The 23,889-nt window shown below is 48.5% G+C and overlaps 3 protein-coding genes across 3 annotated transcripts; 2 read left to right on the top strand and 1 right to left on the bottom strand.

Moving 5' to 3' along the window:
• The first annotated feature begins 10 nt into the window (after nucleotides 1-10).
• Nucleotides 11-7,598, top strand: Lpcat4 (lysophosphatidylcholine acyltransferase 4). Its single transcript, XM_005364237.2, has 14 exons — nucleotides 11-275; nucleotides 1,549-1,691; nucleotides 1,976-2,196; nucleotides 2,563-2,675; nucleotides 2,786-2,846; nucleotides 3,099-3,157; nucleotides 3,335-3,369; nucleotides 3,818-3,872; nucleotides 3,976-4,058; nucleotides 4,310-4,435; nucleotides 4,666-4,798; nucleotides 6,227-6,325; nucleotides 6,828-6,984; nucleotides 7,278-7,598. Exons 1-14 carry the CDS (start codon nucleotides 162-164, stop codon nucleotides 7,451-7,453), a joined length of 1,575 nt encoding a protein of 524 aa, XP_005364294.1. The 5' UTR covers nucleotides 11-161; the 3' UTR covers nucleotides 7,454-7,598.
• An 817-nt stretch (nucleotides 7,599-8,415) lies between these two features.
• Nutm1 (NUT midline carcinoma family member 1) lies at nucleotides 8,416-19,131 on the bottom strand. The gene is made up of 7 exons (XM_005364236.2): nucleotides 19,101-19,131; nucleotides 15,786-16,491; nucleotides 13,812-13,940; nucleotides 12,275-12,411; nucleotides 11,592-11,866; nucleotides 11,018-11,134; nucleotides 8,416-10,683 (listed from the first exon to the last, which is right to left on the bottom strand). The coding sequence occupies exons 1-7, from the start codon at nucleotides 19,117-19,119 to the stop codon at nucleotides 8,728-8,730; spliced, it is 3,339 nt and encodes a 1,112-aa protein (XP_005364293.2). The 5' UTR covers nucleotides 19,120-19,131; the 3' UTR covers nucleotides 8,416-8,727.
• Nucleotides 19,132-22,708: 3,577 nt separating this feature from the next.
• On the top strand, nucleotides 22,709-23,470 carry Nop10 (NOP10 ribonucleoprotein). Its single transcript, XM_005364235.2, has 2 exons — nucleotides 22,709-22,871; nucleotides 23,115-23,470. The coding sequence occupies exons 1-2, from the start codon at nucleotides 22,818-22,820 to the stop codon at nucleotides 23,253-23,255; spliced, it is 195 nt and encodes a 64-aa protein (XP_005364292.1). The 5' UTR covers nucleotides 22,709-22,817; the 3' UTR covers nucleotides 23,256-23,470.
• The last annotated feature ends 419 nt before the right edge of the window (nucleotides 23,471-23,889 follow it).

Here is a 23,889-nt window from a genome sequence, read left to right as displayed (position 1 = left end):
GCGGCTCCCCGCCCCTCGGCCGGCACCAGGCGGGGCTGGGACCAGAGCGCCGCCGCTGCTGCCGCCGCACTAGCAGAGCTGCTCTGCAGAGAAGGACCGGGAGCGGGGCCCGGGCCGGGGGTGGAGGGGGGGCCGCGGCCCTCGCTCCACCTTCTCCCATCATGAGCCAAGGAAGTCCTGGGGCCTGGGCCCCCCTCGATCCCACCTCCGGGCCCTCGGCGCCCCCAAACCCGTTTGTGCATGAGTTACACCTCTCCGGCCTCCAGAGGGTTAAGGTAAGATGTGGGCAGGGGGCGTGCGGAGGACTGGTTGGGATGGGGAGATCGGGTGTTAAGGAGCCGAGGTTGAGATGGGCATGGGGATGAGAGTGGAGGCGGCGGAGAAGCTTTTGGAGAGGGAATCCGGGGGTGCGCACGTGGGGGCGGCCGGAGGTGGGTGAGGAGCCCTGGTGAAGACGCGAGCTTAGGCGTTAGATAGGCCCAGAAGTATGGAAGAAACGAGTGGTTGAAGAGGGAGGACCGAAGAGGACCCAGGGATAGGAGAGATGGAGGACACTGGGGAATGCGGATTACATCCCTCGGAGGTTGACGGGCTAGGATGGAGCAGGAGGCTACGGAAAGGCCAGGGTGGGGGAAGGGGCGTGCTCAGCTTTTCTCCGTGCTTCGACTTAAACGGTTTGGACCCAGAGACTGCGTCCTTGTGCCCTTCCAACACCTCCTCTTTCCGCTACCACCCCCCCCTCCGATACACACACACACACACACACACACACCCTCACTGCAGCACCTACTGGTGGGGGCAGGGAGGCTGGGAGGGGGGTTGGCTACAGGAAGTAGAGGGACGCACCACCCTAGGGTAGCCAGGAGGTGGTGTGGGAAGGAAGTGTCCAAGGTTTCTGTTGTGATCACCTCCCCTGAGGCCGAACCCCCCCCTCCCCCTAGGGGACCAAGTTTATTTACCTGCTCAATCCTGAGGAGAAGCCTCTGGAGTCACCCTGGCTCTTGGCAACCCTTACCTTGCGGAATAGGGCTTAGTGTTACCTAAGGATTGCTGTTCTGTAGTCCTAGGGATTGATTGATCTGAGGCTTGAAAAGTGGGTCTCTGTTTCCAACCATCTCTCCTTGGGCCCCAAGTGTGGAAAGAGCCCTGCACCGGGTTTGTTTGGCATAGGAGCTACTTATGGAATGGGGTGTTGGGGGAGAAAACCTATCTCTAACCTACATCAAACACAGTGCTGGACACCTTCTCTGCATTCTCTCATTAAATCCTAACAACCATTTCAAGTACTAGATGCATTTTTATGACGTTAACCTTTATAGATGGGGTGGGAGTCAACTGAGAGAGAGAAAATAAGGCACCTTGTGGTGTTCATCTTTTATCTTCGTGACCTCACTAATGTCTTCTTCATCCCACTTGGATCCCTGAGCCCCTCTACACTATCGCCTCCAAGGTCTTAACTCTGCCCCTGGCTCAGTCCTTGTGGGAGAAGGATGCTGTGGAATGAGCCCTTCCCAGTCCTAAGGGAGATTTTCTCCTGCCCTTCTGCAGTTCTGTCTCCTGGGGGTACTGCTGGCCCCAATCCGAGTGCTTCTAGCTTTTATCGTCCTCTTTCTCCTCTGGCCCTTCGCGTGGCTCCAAGTAGCAGGTCTCACTGAAGAGCAGCTTCAGGAACCAATTACTGGATGGAGGAAGTAAGTGGGACTCAACTCCTAAGACCCTATTCCTCACCCTGTTGGAGGCTCTGCCCACCCTCCGGGGGCTCTGAATCTGTTAAATGAGCTATCAGCCAAGCCAAGATCTGGTCCTTAGAACCTCACCTCTAAGTAACATGTCCCAAATACTTCAGATCTATGGCCACCATGTTTTAAGGGGGAAAAGGGGGTATCCTACTGTCCCAGGTGCCTGGGTGGGGGACAGGCTTGATTAAGGGCCAGAACTCCTTCTTCTTCCACTGATCCCAGCCTTGTCCTGGCAGGACTGTATGCCACAACGGGGTTCTTGGTCTGAGCCGCCTGCTCTTCTTCTTGCTTGGCTTCCTCCGGATCCGTGTTCGGGGACAGAGGGCCTCTCGCCTGGAAGCCCCTGTCCTGGTTGCCGCCCCCCACTCAACTTTCTTTGACCCAATTGTTCTGCTCCCCTGTGACCTGCCCAAGGTTGTGTCTCGAGCTGAGAATCTTTCTGTGCCTGTCATTGGAGGTGAGAGAATTCAAGAATTATGGGACAGGGGTGTGTATGTGTGTGTGTGTGTGTGTGTCTGGGCCAAAGAAAGTCAGAAATGGAAACACTAGCGAGGACTGGCTTCAAGTACAGAGAGAAAAGTTAGGAGGGATACTGACTCTGACTGTTGGCAGATGAAATGCAAATCCCCAATTGTGTCAGATGATCTCAGACTTCAAGGCTAGGGCCAGAGACAAGGCACTAGAAAGACAGCCTACCAATACATAGATGGTAGCAATAAATGAATTGTTGAAATATCTTATACTGTTGAGGAAATAGAGGCTGCCAGATGTCGGTGCCTCAGGGTCAGAACCAAGTGATTCCTCCTTAACCTTCCCGACCCAGCCCTTCTGCGATTCAATCAAGCCATCCTAGTATCCCGGCACGACCCCGCCTCTCGCCGACGAGTGGTTGAGGAGGTCCGAAGGCGGGCTACCTCGGGAGGCAAGTGGCCTCAGGTGGGTAAGGGCCTCGTGACCCTCTACGCCTTGTGTGCTGAGCGGCTGCTTTTCTCTCCCCACCTCACTCTGTGCTTTGGGGTTCTTGTCTTGTTTTATTTTCCACCCAGGTACTATTCTTTCCTGAAGGCACCTGTTCTAACAAGAAGGCTTTGCTGAAGTTCAAACCCGGTGAGTAAAATGATGGTGGGCGGTAAGGTTGTGGAGGGAAAGGGAGCTCCAGCTTCAGCTGGGGGAGGAGAAGGAGGGGACGATGGTGACAAGAAACCTCTTATCTACTGCTGACAAGGTGAGTCAGGGAGAAAATTCTTAGTAAAGCAAAACCACCTGTCATTTGGGATTTGTCCCAGACCCTCATGCCATATTGATAACCTCCGTGTACTAACTTCTGCCTTGGGGGCTGGGGGTGGAAACGGGGTTTAGGAGCCTTCATCGCAGGGGTGCCTGTGCAGCCTGTCCTCATCCGATACCCCAACAGTCTGGTGAGTCTCGGTAGAAGAGGGGGGAAGCAGGGAGCATGAAGGAAATTAGTGAAAACCGCTGGTGGCCTGTTAAGATACGCATGGGGCAGGGCAGGATGTGAGGTCAGTTCGGGATCTCTGCTAAAGGTGATTTCCACAAGGAAAAGTAACCTGCCCCTCCCTCTGCTTTTCCCATAGGACACCACCAGCTGGGCGTGGAGGGGTCCTGGCGTGTGAGTTATAGCCTTGTGGGGGTAAGGGTGGGGAGTCGGGTCCACCAGAGCATCCCTGGTCTAAGCTCTGGAATAACCACCCTCGTAGGACTGAGAGAGCTCTGGAGGAGATTGCCCTCTGACCTCCCTGTATAACCTGGCAGTCCTTCTAGCTGCAATTACAGTTCCTTCTTATTTACTGTCCTGTGTTTGTTTCTTGTTTGGGAAGGGGGTGGTCTCTTCTGGAGCACCTACACCACGAGGCATGCCTCTTCCCTTTTCCTTGATACCCAGATTTCCCTTGCCTGCCGCTTTTCCTCTGGTGTGTTCCTGCAGCTTTTCTCTCTCCCCATCATCTTTCTGGCCCTTCTCAGCCTCCTAGTTAACTGGCGCTAGGGGTGCCTTTTTTAATCACAGCCTCATATGAGCGTAGTTAAAGAGTGCTAAACACCCATCTCTCTCCTCTTAGACTCAAAGTTCTCTGGCTCACAGCCTCACAGCCCTGCAGCATCGTGGAAGTAGAGGTATGCCCCGCCGCCACCACCCCCCCAGTGGGGTAGGGAAAACAGAGCAGCAGTGACTGCGCCTCATTTCCAGGCCCTGATACGAGCCGTATCTGTGTTTCAGTTCTTGCCGGTGTATCAGCCCAGCCCTGAGGAGAGTAAGGACCCCACCCTTTATGCTAACAATGTGCAGAGAGTCATGGCACAGTGAGTATTGCAAGTATTTCCTGGTGTTCCACAAAGTATTTCCTGGAGCAATTATGCAGAGCGTAAGAACCACAGAAGGGGCAGGAGGTTTTGCAGCCGGGATAAGGGATAGAGGGGAAGGGCTCTGTGACAGCTGAGACTGAGGAGGGAAGAGATGACGGAAACTGACCGTTTCATCAGACGGAGTGTCATGAAACCTCAGGACTTTCTTCTCGTGCCTTCCCCTTCATCTCCATCTCTCCGTCCTATAGGGCCCTGGGCATTCCAGCCACTGAATGTGAGTTTGTGGGGAGCTTGCCTGTGATTGTGGTGGGCCAGCTGAAGGTAGCATTGGAGCCACGGCTCTGGGAACTGGGAAAGGTGCTACAGAAGGCTGGGTAAGTTACCTTGAAGATGAGGGTGTGAGCAGTGCCCCAGACAGAGAAAATTAGAAAGGGAAAATAAGGAAAAGAGGAAGTGCCATGCTGGATTTGATCCTCAGTATAAGGGATTGGGGGGACCCACCGCAGCTGAGCCCACAGTAGGAGCCTCGTGCTGGGGACAAGATTGTGCATGGCGTATCCAGAAAGACTGAGTCAGCTCACTGCTGTCAACAATTCCACCGTAGGCTGTCCCCTGGTTGTGTGGACACAGGGGCAGAGCCAGGCCGGAGTCGAATGATAAGCCAAGAGGCGTTTGCTCAGCAGCTACAGCTCTCTGATCCTCAGACAGTGGCTGGTGCCTTCAGCTACTTCCAACAGGTAATGGGGCGAGAACCCAGAGCACAATGGATGGCTTGCCCTCAGAGCCAACAAGCCCAGGTTTTAGAGATGATGTTCTGGTGAGAAGGGCAGTTTTGGCAAACTGTATTTCCATCAAATCGAGTTTGTTTGCTCGATTGCAAGTCTATTCTGCGTAGTCTGAGACCCCTCGTAGATGACTGGCTATAAGATGTATTGGGACTTTTTTGTGTTTTTTTTTTGGCAGTTTCCAGAGCATAGAGGGAACAATGTTGTAGTCATAGAACGAGGAACAAAAGACAGACTCCCTCAGAGGCTCAAGAGCCTGGAGCCACTTTAGAGATTGGCAAAGATGGGGAATCAGGACCGTGTGGGACACTAGGTGAAGACCTTCACTGAAGGGTCGTGAAGGTTAGGTGAAGGGAGAAGGTTGAGAAGAAACTGATTAGGTTAAACGGTTGAGAATTTAGACCCACAATTGCTGCAATACAGAGGCCCGTTCTTTTCCAATATCCTGTGGCCTTTCCAGAGGATTCTGAACTAACTCAAGAATTTTAGCAAAATGTATTTCCAGAAATCTAACCAAGTTTCCAGACAAATTTACAATTCAAGTTTGTTTGTTTGTTTGTTCTTGGTTTTTTCAAGACAGGAATTCTCTATGTAACAGCCCTGGCTGCCCTGGAACTAGCTCTGTAGACCAGGCTGACCTCAAACTCACAGAGATCCACCTGCCCCTGCCTCCCAAGTGCTGGGATTAAAGGCGCGCACCACCACTGCCCGGCTTGTATTTTCTTTTTAAGTGCTAAGAAGAGACTCAGATTTTTCTGCTAGGCAGGTGCTCTTTAGACTTTAGCTATACCCCTAGCCCCTCAAAGGGCTTTGTTTGTGCTAAGACACAGACTGTGGGTCTCAACATCCTCAACATTCAGAAGACGGGCAAAAGGATCAAACATTTAAGGCCAGCCTAGGTGATATAGACAGGTACTGTCTCAATTTAAAAATAATAATAATAAACATTTTAAGTATTGAGCATATGTAGATTCTTATATTGGGGAAGACTGTCCCCATCTCAGCCAATGTCCCCCATATCCCTGGCATAGCATCTGTTTTGATTTTTGGTTAAAAAAATTAGGCCTGTGGCCCCCTTTCCATCGCTGGACCAGTTCTCCCAGGTAGGCGGAGTCAGAGGAAAACCAGTTTGTCTGGCTTGGAAACCAGGGTTGCTCTCCTGTGGTCTGTGAGAATTCCTGGGGATTCCCTGCCATCCCTAGACCTCTGTGGGAGGGCTTGGTGGATTGGTGTAGCTTCCCGAAGGAAGCATACAGCCGAGAACTTAAGGAGTCCTGGGGAGTATGGTGCTCAGTTCTGAGCAGAGTGACCACAATCCTCATTTCTAAGTCCAGAGGGCAGGAGGAAGATGCATGGTCCCCGTGGTTTTTCACCCTCCAGGATGCCAAGGGTTTGGTGGACTTCCGAAATGTGGCCCTTGCACTAGCAGCCCTGGATGGAGGCAGGAGCCTGGAGGAGCTGATTCGCCTGGCCTTTGAGGTACCTCTGAGGGACTGTGGGAACAGCTGTCACCCTTTACCCCACAGTTCATCCCAGGAGGGTGGTATACTGTGCTCTTCTCATTGGCTTCCTCTTTCCCCGGGAGGAAGAAAGGGAGACCATGTGTTCTTCTTTTGGGCAATCACTTAAATACCCTGGGGAGTGGTCCTGACCCCATCCCTAGGGAGGGGTCAGGATCTGGCCTGATGGGATTTGGAGTCCAGACCAGGCCTGGAGGCTGGGATAGATGTGAGGGGCTGGGGCCTACCCTCCCAACTTGACAGTCAATGCCACACTACCTAAAGCTGCCTATCTTGCAGTATCTCCTACTGAGGCCTAGCTGGACAGAAGGCAGAAGTGTTTTACAGTTACCCTGAAAGACAGGGCACTAGAGGTCTTATATGCAACACTCTTGGGAGAAGAGCTCGTCAGGAGGCTTTCCAGGCAGCACAAGGCAATGCCTGGAGGAGAGAACTTGACAGGCTTCTCTCTCTGTCCCAAGCTCTTTGCTGAAGAAGAGGCAGAAGGACCTGGCCGCCTGCTATACAAAGACGGCTTCAGCACCATCCTGCACCTGTTGCTGGGTTCGCCCCACCCTGCTGCCACGACTTTGCATGCTGAGCTGTGCCAGCCTGGAGGCAGCCAAGGCCTCTCCCTCTGTGAGTCACTGCGTCCACCCTGCACAAGCACCAGGGGTACCATCAGCACCAGGATATATGCTCTGAGCACTGAGCTGACAGAGAAAGGGCTACTGACCTTAGGAAGCAGACCCTCTGAGAGGCAAAGCGGGTGGGAAACAAACAGGCAAGTGAGAAAAAGTGATGTAAGACTGGATGTGAGAAGACAGATTAGCGGGGCTGGGTTTACCAGTTCTGCAGAAAGGGAAGGGCGAGGGGTCCTTTTCACGTGCTTAGGTAGTTTTGCTTTTCCGTTTCCTGTTCTTCCCATCCAGGTCAGTTCCAGAAGTTCTCCCTCCACGACCCTCTGTATGGAAAGCTTTTCAGTACCTACCTACGCCCCCCGCACAAGCCTCGGAGCACCTCCCAGATACCAAATGCCTCATCCCCAAGCAGCCCCACTGCCCTGGCCAACGGGACTGTGCAAGCCCCCAAGCAGAAGGACGACTGAGCACCTCAGCCCCCACTCTCTCCTCAGCTCGAATCCAGCCCTGCTCTCAGGACAGCGCCAGAGGCCTCTCCTCTGCCTCAACCCCATCTCTGCTCCTGATTTTTTTTTTTTGTTGTTGTTGTTGTTATCATTGTTTGTTTTTTTAAGTTTATTTTAATTTTTTGTTTGGTGGGGTTTTTTGTAAAAGACTATTTTATATATAAATATAAATATATATCTATTAAAAAAAATGAAGCTCGGTCCCACGAATGCAGTCATTAGTTGTGAAGGAAAAAAATGGATGGTCAGCTGCCAGATTTCCATTGGAATTTTTTTTTTTTAAAAAAAACTACAGATTGCTCTTGGGCACACGTGAATTTTTTCACTCACAAGTGGACTGGGGTATTTCCTTCATGGAAAGCATACAGTGATTTTGTATCCTTCCCATGCTGTTAGCCCCCTACTAAGTGTGCACGTTTTAATAGACTTCTTCGTGAACATCTTTTTCATCCCATTCCCTCATGCTCTGTCCTCATTAAAAATGAAAATATTGCTTCCTGCCATTCCATATTTAACAGTCCCACTGAGAGTTTATGCCATCACACATACTTGGAGACCTGTGTCAGTAAAATCGTCTTCTCCAGGTCACAGCAACCACACGGTGCTTCCCTACAGTACCATGAGCCACGGACGTATACATCCCTCCTGTCCAGCCCCTTAAAGGAAAAAAGGTCCCCCCACCTCAGGGTATTGTCTTGACACAAATATGTAAAAATTAATTTGATTTAGGAAATCAGGTCTTTGATAGCTGACAGATACAAAAAGCATCTTTTCCCACCTTCAAGGAGGCCTACAGTAATGCAGGATGTCCAGACAAGACCTGCCAACGCCAAGTTCAGGCTTGGGAAGAGGAGAGAGGTCTACTGTTCTGGAACATAAATGGTCGTCAAAGTCATTCTCAGCAAAACGCTGCAGAGAATCCGCAGAATCTACCTTTATTGTAAAACTCGGTTCTATGTAACAGCCAAGGTGCTCATGCAGAAGAGCACACAGAACAATTTCCAAACGAAAACAAACGCTTTTCCATGTAACTTCCCAAAGCCCTTTCCCGCCCACTGATGGGGGCTCCTACAACCCAGCAGTCTGGTCTTTTGCTCCAGGGTTTTCAGCTTCTTGCACAAGAACAAAACATTGAGCCAGGGCTGCTTTCCCACGAGGGAGCAACAGCTGTAAAATATACTCCGGAGCGCCCACCTTTGGGTGCTGCTAGGTGCTGCAGGATGGCCCTCAGCTTCCTACTGGCTGCGACGTCGTTTCTTCCTTTTGCTCGTGGCAAAACCGTCACACCGCCTTTTACGGATCTGTGGGAGCTGCATTATTCCCAGAGCAAGGGGTTTCTGCCCAGAACTACCAGGCTGGGGTCTCTCTACAGCAGTAGCTGGACTCCCAACTAGGGCTTCCTTCCCTGGTGTGCAGAAAGAGGATGAAGGCTGGTCAAGGTCATCTACTCTGGCAGACACATAAGATATTTTTTGGACTCCCTGACTTCCAGAGACATGACAAGTACTAAGGGGAAGCCCTTCTGAAGAGAGGCTGAGTTTTGAAGCCAAAAGGTAGGCAAAGTTAGAGAGTTCTTCGTCTTCTTCCTCCTCTTTCTCAGTTCCTTTGGCCCTATCTGCTGAGCTGCCTGTCTCTCTACTAGAGATGTCTCTCAGTACCAAAGCATCCCTGGTTCCCCCTCTAGGGGAAGTACTTCCCAGACCCTGGTGAGATGTTGGTTTGGTGGTCTCGAGTGGATAAGATTCTTGACTACCTTGTAAGGGAACAAGGGTCACAGGTTTGGAGGAAGCAGTATCTTCCCTGCCCTCTCCTTGGAGGTTACAAGAATTAAAACTTGATGAGCAGCAATCCCTGCTGATCCCTGGTTGGGGGCCATCGTCACTTCTAACATCTAATATGTTAACATGTTCTATGTTTTCCAACAGAGGAAACAGTAGGTTATCTTTGCTCTCTGCCTCTGGTCTAGCCTGGGGGAAAGAAGTATCCTGGGTCCCATGAATAAGGAGATTGTCTTGGCATGTGGGTATCAGGGTGTTTCTGGAAGCCCCCAGAGTGGTGTCAAATGTTTCCAGCAGTGGGGAGCAACCTTCAGCCCAGAGGTCACTGAGATCAGGTATGATCTCAGGGCTCAGCTCTCGATGTTCTTTGAACCTCAAGGTTGGGCCACTGACTGTCAGGGACCCTGGCAAGCTGCAGGAAGTTTTCTTTTCTAGGACAGCGGGCACATCTGTGCCTCCACGGGGAACCACAGTGTTCCCCACACCCTCCGGCACTGTGGTTTTTCTAGGACTTGGAGAAACACTGTTTCTAGAGCTCAGTGTCTGGTCCTCCCTTATGCATGCCCAGTCTTGGGAGCTATCGATGACCCTTTCTATCTGTAAGGGGAACTCTAAGTGTATGGCATCCATGTCACTGCTCAGCCACACTCCTGGGCTGAGGGAAACGCTATCCAGGTTGCCTGCTGCTCCAGGGCAATGGTTCTGATCATAACTCTGAACCATGGCAGGGCCTCTGTCGCCTCCCCACATGGCTCTTGAAGAGCCTTCCTGGGACACTGCTGAAGGGTCTCTCCCTTGAGTAAGCACCCCAACTCCCCGAATCTGTTGTCTTAACTGCAACCCCAAGGCCTGACTTTCTAACTCAAGTCCTTGCAGAGGAACTGGCTCTGTAAGTCCAACATCCAAATTGGAGGCTCTCATGGGCTGGGGACCTTCTTGCCAGCAAAAAGGTAAAGACTCTGGATTCCCATCTGCTACTGGGTAGTTCCCAGAGGACCCAGGACCTCCCAGGTGACCTTCGTGATGTTCAGAGAACTGTTTTATAACCTTCCCAGACCCTTTTCTCCCCACACCCAAGGGTACTTGCATTCCCGGTGAAGCTGTGAGTTCCAGCTGCAGGTCCAAGCTGCTGGAAGGCAGCAGAGTGTTTCCATCTTCATGAACACCCCTTGGACCACCTAAGGCTTGTTCCTGCCCACCATACATTTCTCTTGCCTGCTTGCCTGGAGAAGCAGATTTTCCAATGTGAACAGTGCCAGCAGGCCCCTGAAGGCCAGGTGAGGACCGAAGCCTCCGACCCCCATCTTCATCTTCATCAGAAACAGAAGGACTTGAGTCTGACTGAGCTCCGCTGCAACTTAGAGGGGCCTGCGCATCTTCTTCCTCCAAGGCCGAGAGTCGTTTCTGGACCAGCTGTAAGGGAATAGACAAATGCCGGTTCTAGACATGGTTAGGAAAAGAGGTGGCTGAGTGGGTGAAAGATGACAGATAGACAATGTGGGGAAGGAACGTAAGTGCTTAAATGATGGTATCAAAGATGGGTACTGTAGCTTGGTCCACTCTGGAGTCTTATTCCCCTGATGTGAGTCTTTCCTCTCCTGTATACTTCGTTCACATGATCCCCTCCCTGCTTGTTCTAGACCCAGAGCCCAACCCTAAATCCTCTAAAAACAGAATTAGGATATCAAAGGGTTATACAGAATCAGGCAGGTTCCTTTCCCTGGTGTTTTATGCCTCCCAAGTTTACCTGGACAAGTGTAAGTCCTTCTTCTTGCTCTAGCTCCTCAATTAAAGCCAAAGGATCTCTCTGCTTCTCTGGGGACAGCAGATCTGCCAGAAATTGAGGGTGAATGACCGCCTCCACCTGGGAAACAGAGAGAAGAGTGGTGTGAACCTTGATATGAAGTGACCTGTAAGCCCAGTTGCTCTAGAGACAATGCTATGAGGCCCATACCCCCACTTCCACCCTGGAGTTTGTAGTAGACCATGCTACGTGTATACATGTATACCCATTTTCAAATTATAGAATGGAGTCTCCTGCCATAGGCAGAATCCCAGATGGCTGGGGCCCCATAGTGCCCAACCCCCAAATATCTATTAAAAATTAGCCATGTAGCTGGCCAACACACACCTTTAATCCCAGCATTAAAGGCAGGTGGACTTTTGTGATTTTGGGGCCAGCCTGGTCTACAGAGCAAGTTCCAGGACAGCTAGGGCTACACACAGAGAAACTCTGTCTCAAAAAGAAGAAAAAGGAGGAGGAGGAGGAGCAGGAAGAAAGACGAGGAGAAGAAGAAATTAGCTATGTAGACTCCGCTCACCTTGGAGACAAAGACTTCCTGAGAACATAGTTCATCAATATAGTTCAGAAGACTTAGATCTGGATACATCCCTGCATCCTCCAGCTGCCCCTCTTCATCCTCTGCCTTCCCAGTATCCAAGTGGCTCCCCGTCAGCCCTTCCATGATGTCAATATATTCTTGCACAGCTTCTGGTGGGGCCTCTTTGGGTGCCTCAGGAAGCGGTGGCCTTTGGGTTTTGCGCTGCCGCCGGCGGGGAGCCCGCGTCTTCGAGGCTGCCTTCTTGGGGATGTACACTGAGGGAAGAGATGGGGGTGTGCGAAAGCTTTGGTATCTACTTCCAGTAATGCTTGAAAGGGAAGAAATCTGGGTACAAAATAATGTTTCCAGAATAGGATCAAGCTTTGGGGGAGAAAATGGAAAAGCTGGAGGGTCAGTTAGAAACCTTTCCACACACCTTGACATTCCTAGAAACTGCCTGACCCCACCCCCATTGCTTAGGTTGATAAAGTATAGGGCTCATGAGCATCTCAATGAGAGAGTATTAGTTTATTTGGCCAAGATCAATAGCTAATTCAAGACAAAAGGGATCAAGACCCCAGCTTCTTATAGGGCATTCTATTTGGCTCATAAAATGTCACTTCCGGGCAAGAAAGTCTCAGAAGCAAAAACCCTCCTCTGGTTTGTGGGTAGGGTAGCCTTACCTGGCTGCTGGCAGACCTCAGGGACCAGGGGCCCTGGATCAAGTTTCAAAGGGGTTCCAGGGGCCAGCCCCTGGGACCCATTCATCAGCTGTGCATTCTGTATCTGCATCTCTTCCTCGGCCTCAAACTCCATGAACCTGCAGAGGGTAAAGAAGGCACAGGTTGTGCTGAGCAGGAGGCCTAGCTCACCCGCAACCCAGACACCAGGCAGCATCCACAATCATCCTCATTCTGGCTAAACACAGTTGAAGCTGGGTCAGCCAGGGGAAGCTGCTCACAGGTAGCCTAATGGCAATGCTGGGGAATAACATCATATTGTCCCTTCACCTGGGACAGTCACTGATTAAGGAAACTGGTGGTACAGAGCTTGGACGATTCTCCAGGACACTTCTGTGTCAAATCTATCTCACCCACTGCCTTGGATTCACCACTACTTAATATAAGCTCGATGAACTCAGTCTGGCCCATGCAACGGTCTAGAGGTACACTGTAAAGGATCGCTCTTTATGGCCTCATCTGGCAGAATTCGGGAAGCAGAGCCCACCAGAGTACAAAGTCTGGAACAGGCCCTGAGGGGCAAACCTAGGAAGTCAAAGGTTCAGATTCAGGGAAAAAGTAAAAGGTACACTTAGAAGAGACGATTCTTTCCTCCGCTGTTGTGACAGAAGTGCTCACTGGGTTGCCCAGGCTGGCCTTGGACGGTCTTGGATGGATCCTGGGATGGCAGAATACTCCCAGCTCAGACTCGGGGTCATGTGTGCTGGCTCGCACAGCACAGCCAGCCAAAGTTAGTTTTTAGCCCTGACTATCCTGTAGAAATGGGGGATAGAGTCAGGAGACCACTCTGGCTGTCCAGTACCCTGATTTCTTCTGACAGACCTCTTGTAGAGAGTTAGTCCCTCTCTGGGATGGGGGAGAAAGGCTGTTCTGTGCTGTTTCTAAAAGCAAACAAAAAGCATAAAAGGAAAAGGGATTCTGAAGTTGTACATGGACAGCCACTTGCCATCTGCTGAGTTAAAGAACCTTCATGGTGAGGGTCCTTCAGCATGGGAATTTGGGGGGCACTGGGCCCAATCCTTTCCTAACACCTTCAGTATAAAACCCCCATAGTGATCCAAGGTCTGGAGATGGCAGAGCTGTCACGAGCAGACAGGATAGAATAACCCCCAAAGCCCAGGTGGGAGAAACAGCAAGGATCCAGGAGACCCTTGTCTAGCCTGCAGCCCTACTGTGACACTCCCTTCTTCATTTTAAAATTCATTCGTGTGTGTGTGTGTGTGCGTGCGTGTGTGTGCGTGTGTGTGCGTGTGTAGTATGCGCGTGCGAACCTCAGAGGACAGCTTTTGAGACCCACTTCTCTCCTTCCTTCATGTGGGTCCTGAGGCTCAGACTCAGGTTGTCAGGCTTGCCGGTGGGGCACCTTTGCCAGCTGACCCTCCTGACAACCCATCCTGACACACACACGCCTGTCCCTGCGGCCCTACCACTCACCCACTCCCCGGCCCCTGCAGGGTGAATGAGGGTTCATCAGACTCACTTCTCTGCCATCTCATAAAAGATCATCCGGTCAAAGTTGCTGGTACGCTCCCACTCCTGCAGAGCCCTCGGCAGTCCCTCCTCCAGGGTCATAGTAGGCTTCAGTCGGGCCAAGGAACGAAGCACTGGGCTAAAACCCCCATTCAGTCAGACACGTTGCCAAAGTGTGCCCTGCACCTCTTCTGATGTCCACCTCAGTCCCTATCCCCCTTCCTTCACCAATTCTAGCCTGCCCCTGTCATGTTCCAGTTTAAGGAAATGTCCAGATTCCACAGCCTCCCCGCCGGTTGTCTGCCATTCTTGCTGCCCTTCCCACCGAGATCTGCAAATCACACAGAATCAAATGATTCTGCTCCTGCCCTTCTGAAATCAACCAGGACAACCACCTTTAACTCTCACGGTGCTAGCGCTTACTGGACACTAAGAAGGAATACACTGCGGTTTGTAAATGAACGCTATTAACTGTAAAGTGGATTTAACCCTGTCTGGCGCCTCTTGAATTGTCAGACTTATTTCACAAACCCAACACGAGCCTCTAATTAAAACATGTGTTGTAGTAGTTTTGGGGTTTTGGTTTAGGGATTAGGTTTTTTTTTCTTTATCTCCGGAATGTCATCATAGATCTTCAAATAGAATATTGGACTGTTACTTTTGGAACGCTCCAGAGGAAATCAAGAATGCAGACTAAAAATAAGAACGTCATTTTTGCCTTTCTGGTTTCTCTTTAAGTCCTTAAACATTATGGAGTATCAGATTCATCTGGGGAGACTAGCTGTAATGGTGGACTGTAGAGTACCAGCATCCCAGGACTGAGCATCTCATCAGCTTCCCAGCTGACTGGGTCTGGCGGATGCCTGGCATAAGATCCCACCCATCAGACTGAAGCATGGGGAACAGGAGTTGGCCAGAAACCAAAGGGGATGGGTCCTAACCAAACCTCGAGAGCTCATGCTAGTTCTAGAATTAGAAATCCTTCCCTGGGTCCCGAGAGAGAACTCAGAGCTATCTTAAGAAACCAAGAACTCTGCAGTGGTGTTTCTTGAGGACTTTGGGAGTGGTCTTTTGATCACTTGTTCCAAAGTCCGGTTGAAGGAGTTCTTCCACTAGAAAGGAACTTGCCTTTTTTTTTTTTTTCAAAGTCTGGTAAAACAGTTTTTACTCCATGGTCTGCTTGGGAAGTAGAGAAAAAATCTCCCAGATGACTAATGGTTGATGTATAAACAAAAAAGACAGCCTGTAACTCCTGACTTCTTGGCTAAACATACATGCACTCAAAAGGAGGGATATTTTGGCCTTATGTGGGCTCCCTTCCTCATTAAGATTGACTTTTTACAGTAATAATAAAAGAACTACCATTTAAATGATTCATTTTGTATGCCAGGCACTTTGCCAAGCACCTTTAATCTGATCAACCTTTGGAGATAGGGACAATTACCCCTTTTCTGATGAGGAAATTGAGGGCAAAGGTGTTAAATGTCCCTGTTCCAGCTCACAAATCTAGTGTGTGTGGAGCCAACAGTTCTCCATACCCTTCCTAGTTCACTTTGACTCCTGAGTAAGATAAGGTTCACACAACACTAAGGTCTTGGTCTGGCCCAGTGCCATCTTCCCTATCCCACAGGAATGAGTCAGGGCCCAGCCCACCTCATCCTAGGTCATCTGTGCCAGAGGGCAGGGTGGGCCCTGACATTTGGTGTCAGGGATCTACATGACAATCTCTGCTTTTTGCGTTATGACAACTTCCCTAAAATGTTTGTCTGACATCACAGAGTTGTAGGTGTTCTTTGAAAGGTACCTGAACGTTTCTTCTAAGCTAGGAAAAATGTAGCAGTGCGTGTAATTCTCTCTTAACATCATCTTCTCACCCTTACAACTGCCTTCAAGAATTCTGGAGTAACCAATACCCCTGTGTCTATCCCAGAGTCCTCTCTCAAAGCCCTAGGTGCATCAGTTTTGGGTGCCCACCCCCACTTACATAAGAAAGCAGGAAAGAGCTTCTGCATCTGGACTCTGGGATAGGTGAGTCCGGGCCAAGACTTTGTAGCGTTGCCAGCGACGATAGTTCTCATAAACACCCTTGGAAGCATAGGCAAGGTCACCTTGAGAGGGCTTCCGGGTAGCCACTGGACCTCCTTCCATGGTTGCAGCTTGTGTTTCTGGCCAAGACTTTTCCAGGGGCACAATGGGAGCCAGTTGGGCAGCTGATGGTAGAGCCTGCAGAGGAAGCCCTGCAGGGCCCTCCTGGCTCACTCTAACAGCCACAGCAGGCAGAATGGTCTTCACATTAGAGGCTGTCACATACCGAGGAGGAGGACCCTCCTGGCCCCCACAGGGAGTACCTGAGGTAATCCAGTTTAGGGCTGTCTGAGTAACTATAAGGTTCTGAGTTTGAGAGGGCTCAGCTGGCCCCACTTTTGTCTTGACTTTGACAATGACCTGGCCAGTTCCGGCGACACTGGGGCCAGAGCCTCCTTCTCCTGTCATCAACAATGGACTGGGAAAAGCAGACAGTAGTAGAGGATTGCCCGGAGAGAATGCGGAAGGTATGGGGGGCTGTGGTGATGGCTCCCAGAGGGATTGGTCTGGTGGAACGGGAGTAGCGGGGGCAAAAGGAAGCACAGGGAAAGGGGGCAGGCCAGCCCCGGGTTTCATGGCCATATCGGGTCCTGGTAATGGAGAGGCTGTTGAGACAAATAAGACAAGGGGAAGGAAGGGGACCAGAAGTTAGGCCATACAACTTCCTTTTAGTCCCTATGGGGTCAGAGCTTTGACTCTTAACACATGAAGGACAGGGCATGGACGGGTGTGTTTGTAAATGTCTCCCAAGCAGTTCTTCACCCCTGTGTTACCAGGCTGAAGAAGCTGCTCCCTCTCAATAAGACACATAGACCTGCAATCTCCCAAGAAGAGCAAGCTCAAGCTGTCATTGCCTCTAAGAGCTTTTCTCAAAATTCTCCTGTAGCCCTCCCCTGCCAGCTCCACAGTCAATCAAGAAGTGAAATAGGACTGACACCTGTCCTGCAAGAAAACTGTCTGCAGGAAGGCTGAGTGCAGGGAAAGTTCCAGACTCCTGAAAAGCACCCATGGGGTCCTTGAGGGGGAGGCTGTCTCAGAAACATTGGTCCATCTTCTCCTCCTTTTCCTGTTCCTCTTGCTCCTAATAATCTCCTCACCTCAAACAAAAGAAGTTGTAGTTTATGAGCAGACACAATGACTCTAGGCTCGTGAAGCTCATTTCTCTAAAAAATAATGCCACCAACATACATGGACCTCTTCTAACCCCACCTACTCCCACGAGACAGAAGCCACCTGCTCCCAGCTGCTCTGTCGTGCAGGTGCACAGCCACCGAAGCACAGTCCCCAGGACAGGGTAGGGGAGCCTGGATTCTTGTTTCCCAGAAGCTTCATTATGCAACAGCCTGGACTAGCTGGGAAGGATTAGATAAGGGCCAGGAAATGGTGAGGGAAGGGCATGGAGGCAGGGAGAGTTCCAGTGCCCCAGTAACTGCTGGACAAGTTGAAATTTGGCAGTACGGAAATCTTAGCTGTGGTCCTGCTTCTTAAATTTTAGAAGTTTAGAGCTCACGAATAAAGCATTGAGCTGGAGTTGAGGAAGAAGGAAATGTAGAACAGAGTTCCTGCTGGGGACGAGCTATGTGGATACTGGTCAGGCAGAGCAGGGGATGAACACACAAGTGTGCACTTCATTAAACAGAGCCTATTTCTACATGATATCCACGGGGATAGTCACATGACTTTTAAGGATAAAAAGAGAATCTAATCGGCCTAATTTTATGCTATTCTTCTCCCTCTTTATTTATTTATTTATTTATTTATTTATTTATTTTATTTTTTTTTTTTTTTTGGTTTTTCGAGACAGGGTTTCTCTGTAGCTTTGGACCCTGTCCTGGAACTCCCTTGGTAGACCAGGCTGGCCTCGAACTCACAGAGATCCACCTGCCTCTGCCTCCCGAGTGCTGGGATTACAGGCGTGCGCCACCACCGCCCGGCTCTTCTCCCTCTTTAAAGAAAAAAAAAAGATTATTTCACCGACAAACTAGCACTGCTCAGATTCATGGAGAAATGAAATAGGAACAAATTAATAATGTTCATATTCATTTGAACCACACAACAGAGGGCCAGGTGATCACCACCAAGTTCTGCACATGGTGAATTGTTCCTAAGGTCTTAGCTCCACAATAGGTAAGAAAACTGTGGCTAAGATGACCTATCTCCTCCATCCTCAAAGTCAAGAAAGACTGTCCCCAACAAAAACATACTTAATAAATACGTAGAGGTTTGTAGATACAACTGCTCTGGAGGGTTAGGCAGGAAGATCACAAGTTCAAGGGCAGCCTGGGTTACAGTGGGAGTTCGTGGACAGCCTGAGCAACTTAGTGAAACCCTGCCTCAAACTAAAGAGTGCCATGAGGGCTGCAGACGTGGCTCGTAGAATGCCTGTCCAGCATTTGCAAGGCCCTGGGTTCAATTTCAATAAACAAAAAATTTACACAGAGATGCATGAGCGTACATATGCACGCAGAAATTGTCTATGGGGCAAGAAGTACCCTCCCCAGAACAGTAATTCGATGGAATCTTAATCTTAGGGTTCCCAATTTCCAGATAGATATATGTATAATAAATTACTATAAAAGAAAAAAAGAAAGAAAGAAAAGTCTGCTGCCTGGACTGAAAAGAAGTGACATCTGTGGCTGGTAGGAGCCATCAGGTCTGGGCGCAAGCAGTTTTATAAACTCTCTAGTCCCATCCACTGGCTCTTAAGTGAATAACCCCACTGAAGAGTTTTAGCTGTCCCCCTGGCCCAATCCCCTCTCCATCCTTCAGCCTACTTTCCCTCGAAAGCTCAAAAGACACTCAGCGCTGCCTTCTCATGGCAAAGTACTGGAGCAGGCACTTGTTGGCAGAAGACACAGGTCTTGAATCTTCCCTGAAGCCCTGACTAGGCTGCTCGTACTGTACAGAACCTCTGCTTCCACCCCAAGCATGCTGAAGTGCTCCCTCTTCTGGGGAATCAAATCGGTAGTTGCTATCCACTCCCTGTATTCTGTGTGTTACTTCCGAGATATTGTGGTTTCCACGGAGGCCCTCCCCCATTCTTAAGGTAAAAATCTACCTTCCCGGACTCCCTAATGCCTGTGTGGGGTTGGAAGCCTCACATCCCTTTAGGTCAGCCTAAATAATTTGTTCCTAGGTAAAGGGACAAATCTGACAGCCCAGGCATGTGAGCAGGTGGCAGACAGCCTACAGTCTCCACCACCCCCAGTCTTACTTCTGTCTGATGCCATCATCTAAGGTTTAGGTACATCAACAGTGTCTGTCTGGAAGCCTCTAGAATGAAACAGTTGGGTCCAGGAGCCAGGCAGTAACCTAGCTCTAACAGATGATATCCAAGGAAGAAAGGATGGGTCAAAACAGAATTAGAATCTCGGACGCAGGCATTCTATGGTGGGGGAGGGGGAGTATTGTGTGGTGCGAATAGGGAGGTATTCCACAGTGAGTTCTAGTAAGTAAGCAAAAACTAGAAGATCCCTCTACATGAATTTGATAGCATAGTTGTTGAGTGGCTTTTTTCTTAGGACAATTTGTACACTGTTTTCTCAGATTCCCAACATTATACTGTAGTTTTTCGATTTGGGTTTCTTATTCTTCTATTCTTCAACAATATATCGAATCCTATGCCCTTCGGTTCCTCCAGTTCTGTAACTACTAATAACAGCCTAGTGGTAGACCTTCGGCTTCTTACAAAGATGACTCTATTTTCTGAGCCAAATTTGAAGCACACGGTTTGTAGAGTTGAGGATCAAGAAAACTAAATGTTTGAAACTGAAGTGTCTCATGATCCAGGGTGTTCAACTGGTGTGAGCGCCGCCTTCTTGAAAAGCCACCACCCTCTTTGTAATCCTGGGACTCGGGAGGCTGGGGCGGGAAGTTAGAAAGAGCTTGGATTACAAGTGGAACTAACTGTATGAAGAAGACGTTCTCGCTATGATCCCCAAACGGTCCAGGCTCAACAGCTCTGCAATTCGTGGAAGCCACAGCCTTTTCCATTTGCTGAAAAACCTTACTAAATTAAAAAATATTTATTTATTTATTTATTTATTTATTTTATCTATCTATCTATTTATCTATCTATCTATCTATTTGCTTATTCATTTATTTTCGAGGCAGGGTAAGCTATGTAGCCCTGGATGGCTAGGAACTCAACAGAGATCTGCCTGCCTCTACCTCCTGAGTACTGAGATTAAAGACCTATACCTTTTAAATATATATATATATCTTTAATAGTTTTAAAAGGGTTTATGTAGTTTTATTTTATGTGTATGATATTTGTCTGAATGACTTGTATTTCTATCACTTGCAGCTGAGTGCATGCCTGGTGCTCCCAGAAGCCAGAAGAGGGAATCAGAACCTCTGAAACTGGAGAGTTGCAGTCAGTTATGAGTTGTCATGTGGGTGCTAAGACCCAAACCTGGGTCCTCTGCAAGAAGGGGTCCTCAAGCAGTCTTAGCCACTGAGTCATCTCTCCAGTCCCTTTTTAATTTTTTGAGACACTCTGGCTATGTAGCCCTAAGCTCAAACCTTAGATCTTCTTGCCTTTTTCTCTTGAGTGCCACAATCCCTGTCTTAAAATTACTATAAAGTTTTTCATTAAATTACCTTTTAAAGTTATTAAATTAGGGGGCTGGAGAAATGGCTCAGTGGTTAAGAGCACTGACTGCTCTTCCAGAGGTCTTGAGTTCAATTCCCGGCAACCACATGGTGGCTCACAACCATCTGTAATGAGGTCTGGTGCCCTCTTCTGACCTACAGATATACACACAGACAGAATATTGTATACATAATAAATAAATATTTTAAAAAAAAGAGTGATGGAGGAGATGAAGAGATGGATTTAAAAAAAATAAAGTTATTAAATTAAAGGGCTGGAGAGATGGCTCAGTGGTTAAAAGCACTGACTGCTCTTCCAGAGGACTCAGGTTCAATTCCCAGCACCCACATGGCAGTTCACAAGTGTTAACTCCAAGATCTGGCATCCTCACCCAGACATGCATGTAGGCAAAATACCAATGTAAATGAAATAAAATAAATAAACTTTAAAAAGTTATTGAATTAACATATTAGCATGGCTAAAACATGTAGCAAGGTGGGAAGTACAGGTGAGGCAACCAGACTAAGTGAATTCTGGGAAGAGAAAAGGCAGAGTCAGTCACCAGTCGGACACAGAGGAAGCAAGATGAGAATGCCACCTTCCTAAACATAGACAAGAATTATGGGTTAATTTAAGTTCTAAGAGCTAGTTAACAATAATCCTGAGCTAATAGGACAGTCTATAATTAATAAAAGCCTCTCTGTGTTTCTTTGAAACTGAACAGTTGAGGGTCCAAGTGGGAAAGAAATGTCCATTTACACTAAAAAGTCAGAGTAATCAAAGTTTGGAGAGGAAAAGAAATGGGGATAAAAAAACGGGTACAGGAGGGTGAAAACAACTAAAATTCAGTGTGTGCATAACGGTTGACAACAACTAAAACCACATAAAACAAACAAAAAGTCCAGGCTATATAAAATAAAATATATAGCAGCAATCACTCTTCCTACTCTTTCCCTGTAACTAAGTTCTCCAAGCCAGAGGAGGCCAATATTGTTTCTAGTACATTCCTGCCCCTGGCAAAGTCTCGTGTGAGAATACACATGTACACACACACACACACACACACACACACACACACACAAATACGCCTGGCAAATTCTCATGTGAGCATTCACGTGTACACACACATACAAACACACACACTTTGTTTTTTTTTTTTTTTTTTTTTTTGTTTCTCAGTTTAAAGCTGCTCATAAAACTGCTCAGGTCAGCTTTGACCCTATCAGTTGTGGAGATCCTTCTGCCTAAGCCTCAGAACTTCTAGGGTTATAAGCACGTGTTAAACTCCCTGGCTTTTTAAATGTATTTTACGCAACAGAGAGCAAACCAACTATATCCACTACTTTAAAAAAAAAAAAAAACTTAAGGTTTTTGTGGCTATAAATTTAATGTTATAATATTTCTGTTACTATAAATAGTGCTATAAAGATCATTTGCAATATCTTGGTTTTATTTTTTTTTAACTAGACTCTTACAAGACTTTGCACTATTTTTTTTCTTTTTTTCTTTTTCTTATTTTTTTTGGAGACAGGGCTTTGGAGCCTTTCCTGGAGCTCACTTTGACGACATGGAGGTCCGCCTGTCTCTGCCTCCCGAGTGCTGGGATAAAAGGCGTGCGCCACCACCGCCCGGCTAAGGCTTTTCATCCTTTTATAAAAACTGGGAATACTCCCAGGATACCTTATTGTGCTATTATTCGCTACTCACCATATAAGAAAGAGCTGAATTTGTGGTCAAATCCTGAGTTTGAATCTTGGTTCGATCTCTAAAGCAAAACTCGCCGGTTTCATAAGAAAACCTTTACGTTCTTTTCACTTTGCATAATATCGAATACCCATCATGCACTTTTTACCGCCAATACTTTGAAATAGGGCGGGAAACCGGATGTAAAAGTGGGGCTCGGAAAAAGATCTAACTTCTTCCCTAGGATATAAAAGGTAGAGAATCCTGGAGCCCTTGTTTCTCCAGGAACTACAAAACTACTGCCTTTGAAATGGATATGCGATTTGATATTAAAGATAGAACTGGATGCATCAACATTTAAACCCACACTCATCCCCACCTCCTAACGTGTCTGGTACAAAGTGGACACTTCCATGGATCTTAATAATTTTGCAAGATTGTAGCTAACTGGAGTCCAAGGCCAAATCCTGCTCTACTATGCCCCCTTCTGGTCGCCTCGATATAAGTGGAGAAATGGACTACATTTCCCGGCATGCTTTATAGATACTTCCGGCGAGACTAGAAGGAAGTTGGCAAGCACGGTTTGAGGAGCCGCACTCCTGGCAAAGGCGGCTGACTGCAGACAGTTTGGCGTCTTCCTACTGAAGTGCAGTCATGTTTCTCCAGTATTACCTCAACGAACAGGGAGATCGCGTCTATACGTTAAAGGTAAGGGGAGGAAACAGCGGTAAAGCGGGAGGACTAGAAATTTAGGTGGGAGGAGCTGTGGAACCGGCCTCGGCTTCCCGGTGCTTGGAGCCACGTCGGTGCTGAAACGTGGTAGCTTTGGGCAGTGCACTGCTTCTCGTTCTGACCGTCGCGTCTCCTCTCTTCATGTTTCCCATTTTCCCGTTGCCCCCTTGATATCCCACCAGTCATATATCGAGATCATTTTCTCTTTTCCTTGAGCAGAAATTTGACCCGATGGGACAACAGACTTGCTCTGCCCATCCTGCTCGCTTTTCCCCTGACGACAAATACTCAAGACACCGAATCACCATCAAGAAACGCTTCAAGGTGCTCATGACCCAGCAACCGCGTCCTGTTCTCTGAGAGTTCGTTAATTTCCTGTGCTGCCCGCCCGCAGGCTGATTATCAGAACCAAATGCATCAATCCGTGAGCAGGGACGCCTTCCCGCACTGTTTGGAATCCGATCTCACCACGTGACTGAGTCTATCGTAATGGGCATCTCCCGTAAAAGGAACAATCTTAACTTTTGTTTTTCATGCTTTGAATTAATGCCAGGTTATTAAAGATAGAATGACTTGAAAATTCATTTTGTGTGTAGTTGGAGGAAAAGATGGGGGGGGGGGGGCTCGTACCGTTGGCAGCACAGGGCCACTTGAGAAACATCTTAAGTAGTAGTGCTTCGCCATGAAAGGCTGAGAAAGACTGCTACAAGGGTCAGCATTCACTGAAAACATACTCTAGTCCCTGAAGTGAATTGTGGCCTCTTTAATATTCTCAATTCCTCAAAGGCCAAAAGACTGAATTGTGAAGTTAGGGAACTGGTATCGTTTCCTCTAAATTCTGTAAGGAGTAAAGGCACTCATGGTGTTTAGTCCCCTGTTTTTCTCATTTTTATGGGTGTGAAGGTGAAGCTCTTTTTTTTGTTGTTTTGTTTTGTTTTGTTTTTCGAGACAGGGTTTCTCTGTAGCTTTAGAGGTTTTCCTGGAACTAGCTCTT

This window comes from Microtus ochrogaster (genome assembly GCF_000317375.1).
Source record: "Microtus ochrogaster isolate Prairie Vole_2 chromosome 14 unlocalized genomic scaffold, MicOch1.0 chr14_random_1, whole genome shotgun sequence".
Lineage (NCBI taxonomy): Eukaryota > Metazoa > Chordata > Mammalia > Rodentia > Cricetidae > Microtus > Microtus ochrogaster.
The sequence above is the reverse complement of the archived record's forward strand: the minus strand, read 5'-3'. Positions and strand labels throughout refer to the sequence as shown.